This window comes from Elephantulus edwardii, unplaced genomic scaffold, assembly GCF_000299155.1.
Source record: "Elephantulus edwardii isolate Elephantulus edwardi_28Jun2011 unplaced genomic scaffold, EleEdw1.0 scaffold00048, whole genome shotgun sequence".
NCBI classification, from domain to species: Eukaryota; Metazoa; Chordata; class Mammalia; order Macroscelidea; family Macroscelididae; genus Elephantulus; species Elephantulus edwardii.
In genome coordinates, this window is record NW_006399798.1 from 3,717,335 (window position 1) to 3,719,116 (window position 1,782).

The window sequence follows — 1,782 nt, forward strand, 5'->3', positions numbered from 1 at the left end:
GCGCTCGGCCGGACGAGAGGACGAGCGGTCCGGGCTCGCTGCGCTCTCGGCCCCGGGCCCCGCTCACCTCCTGCGCCGGCAGTCCCGGTTCCTGCCGAGGCGGTCGGACAGGCGGCCCAGGAGCGCGACCAGCCCCGGGCGGCCCGGCAGGAGGCCCAGCAGCCGCCTCCAGAACACCGGCCCCGCCGCCGCCGCCGCCGCCGCCGCCGCCATGGAGACTCGCCGCTTCCGCTTCCGGCGCGCGCGAACTTTATTGACAACGGCGCGCGCGGACAAGGCGGCGGCGCGCATGCGCGGAGGTGGGTCCCTGCGATCTGGCGGGGGGGCCCGCGGGGGCCGGAGCTTCGTTGTACCCGGTCGGGTATGCCGGCGGGTTGGGAAGATGAGGCCATCAAGGCTGCATGGAGATGACCACAAGTGTGCCTGGCCCTGCTGCCTGCTCTCGCCACAGGTCACAGAGGAAAGGATGCCTACAGGTGCCTTTGAGGACCCACTACTTACTCTAGACTTATGGAACCCACTGGATATTCCAGACTTTACGGGACCCACTATATATTCTAGACTTTATGGGACCCACCACTTACTCCAGACTTTACGGGACCCACTATATATTCTAGACTTTACAGGACCCTCTATATATTCTAGACTTTCCGGGACCCACTGTATAGTGCAGACTTCTCTGGACCCACCACTTACTCTAGACTTTACGGGACGCACTATATATTCTAGACTTTAGGGGACCCACTACTTATTCCAGACTTTACGGGACTCACTACTTATTCCAGACTTCTCAGGACCCACTACTTATTCCAGACTGTTCAACGCTGAGTTGGTGCCTGAGTCACCCAAGTACACTTAGCCTTGAAAAATCCCCACCAAGCCCAGGCGGGAACCTTGTTCATGGTGTCAGCCTGAGGGCAGGTCACCTCCACAGTCCACAGCCTCAGTGAGATGTGCCCCCCACCTGCCTGACCTCTCTCGGGTTCGGGTGCGCAGCTATCACTGGCCCGCCAAACCCATCACTCCCAAAACGAATAGGCGCGTGAGACTCACCCTCTGGGACAGCAACACCTCTCCTAGTTACCTTTTAAAAAAGGAAAGAATATGCTGTACTGACAGTTTCCGGAGAAATCCTGACAGGTACCCCTCTGTCAGTCTGATTCCTATGCAGACCATCAGGTGAAATCCACGTGTAAAGTCATCTTTTGTGTCTTTTAGGAAAAGTATTTGCAATGACTAAATCATTGTAAAAATAAAATTCAGTGATTCTGTTTCCAGCTTCATTTCTGTCATCATATTTTCCGACTACTGTTCCTCCTTCACTGTTTCCTACTTTTGTATTCCAGTCACCAGTTACCATTAACGCATCCTGATTACATGTTCGGTCAATTTCAAACTGGAAAATTTGGTAAAAATTTTCAATTTCTTCCTCTTTGGCACTAGATGTAGGAGCATAGTTTTAAATAATGGTCGTGTTAATGGGTCTTCCTTGGATGCATATGGATATTAACCTATCTCTCACAATATTGTATTTCAGGATAGAACTTGAAATTGACTTTTTGACTATGAATGCCGCACCATTCTTTCTTCTGTTTTTCATTCCCTGCATAGTATACCATATGATTATCTGATTCAAAGGGACCAAAGCTGGTCCATCATATCTCACTAATGCCTAGTATGTCTATATTCATGCATTCCATCTCATTTTTAACAATTTCCAGGTTCACAATATTCAAGCTACAAACATTCCATGTTGTTGTTGTTGTTATGTGCCATCGAGTC

General features: G+C 51.2%; 1 protein-coding gene across 1 annotated transcript in view; it reads right to left on the reverse strand.

The window, feature by feature from the left end:
• The window catches only part of PGS1 (phosphatidylglycerophosphate synthase 1), a 35,970-nt gene extending 35,757 nt beyond the window's left edge, over positions 1-213 (reverse strand). Inside the window, exon 1 of the mRNA XM_006886346.1 lies at positions 68-213. Within this exon, the coding sequence (XP_006886408.1) occupies positions 68-213 (146 nt within the window). The remainder of the gene's footprint in view (positions 1-67) is intronic.
• Between the last annotated feature and the right edge of the window lie 1,569 nt (positions 214-1,782).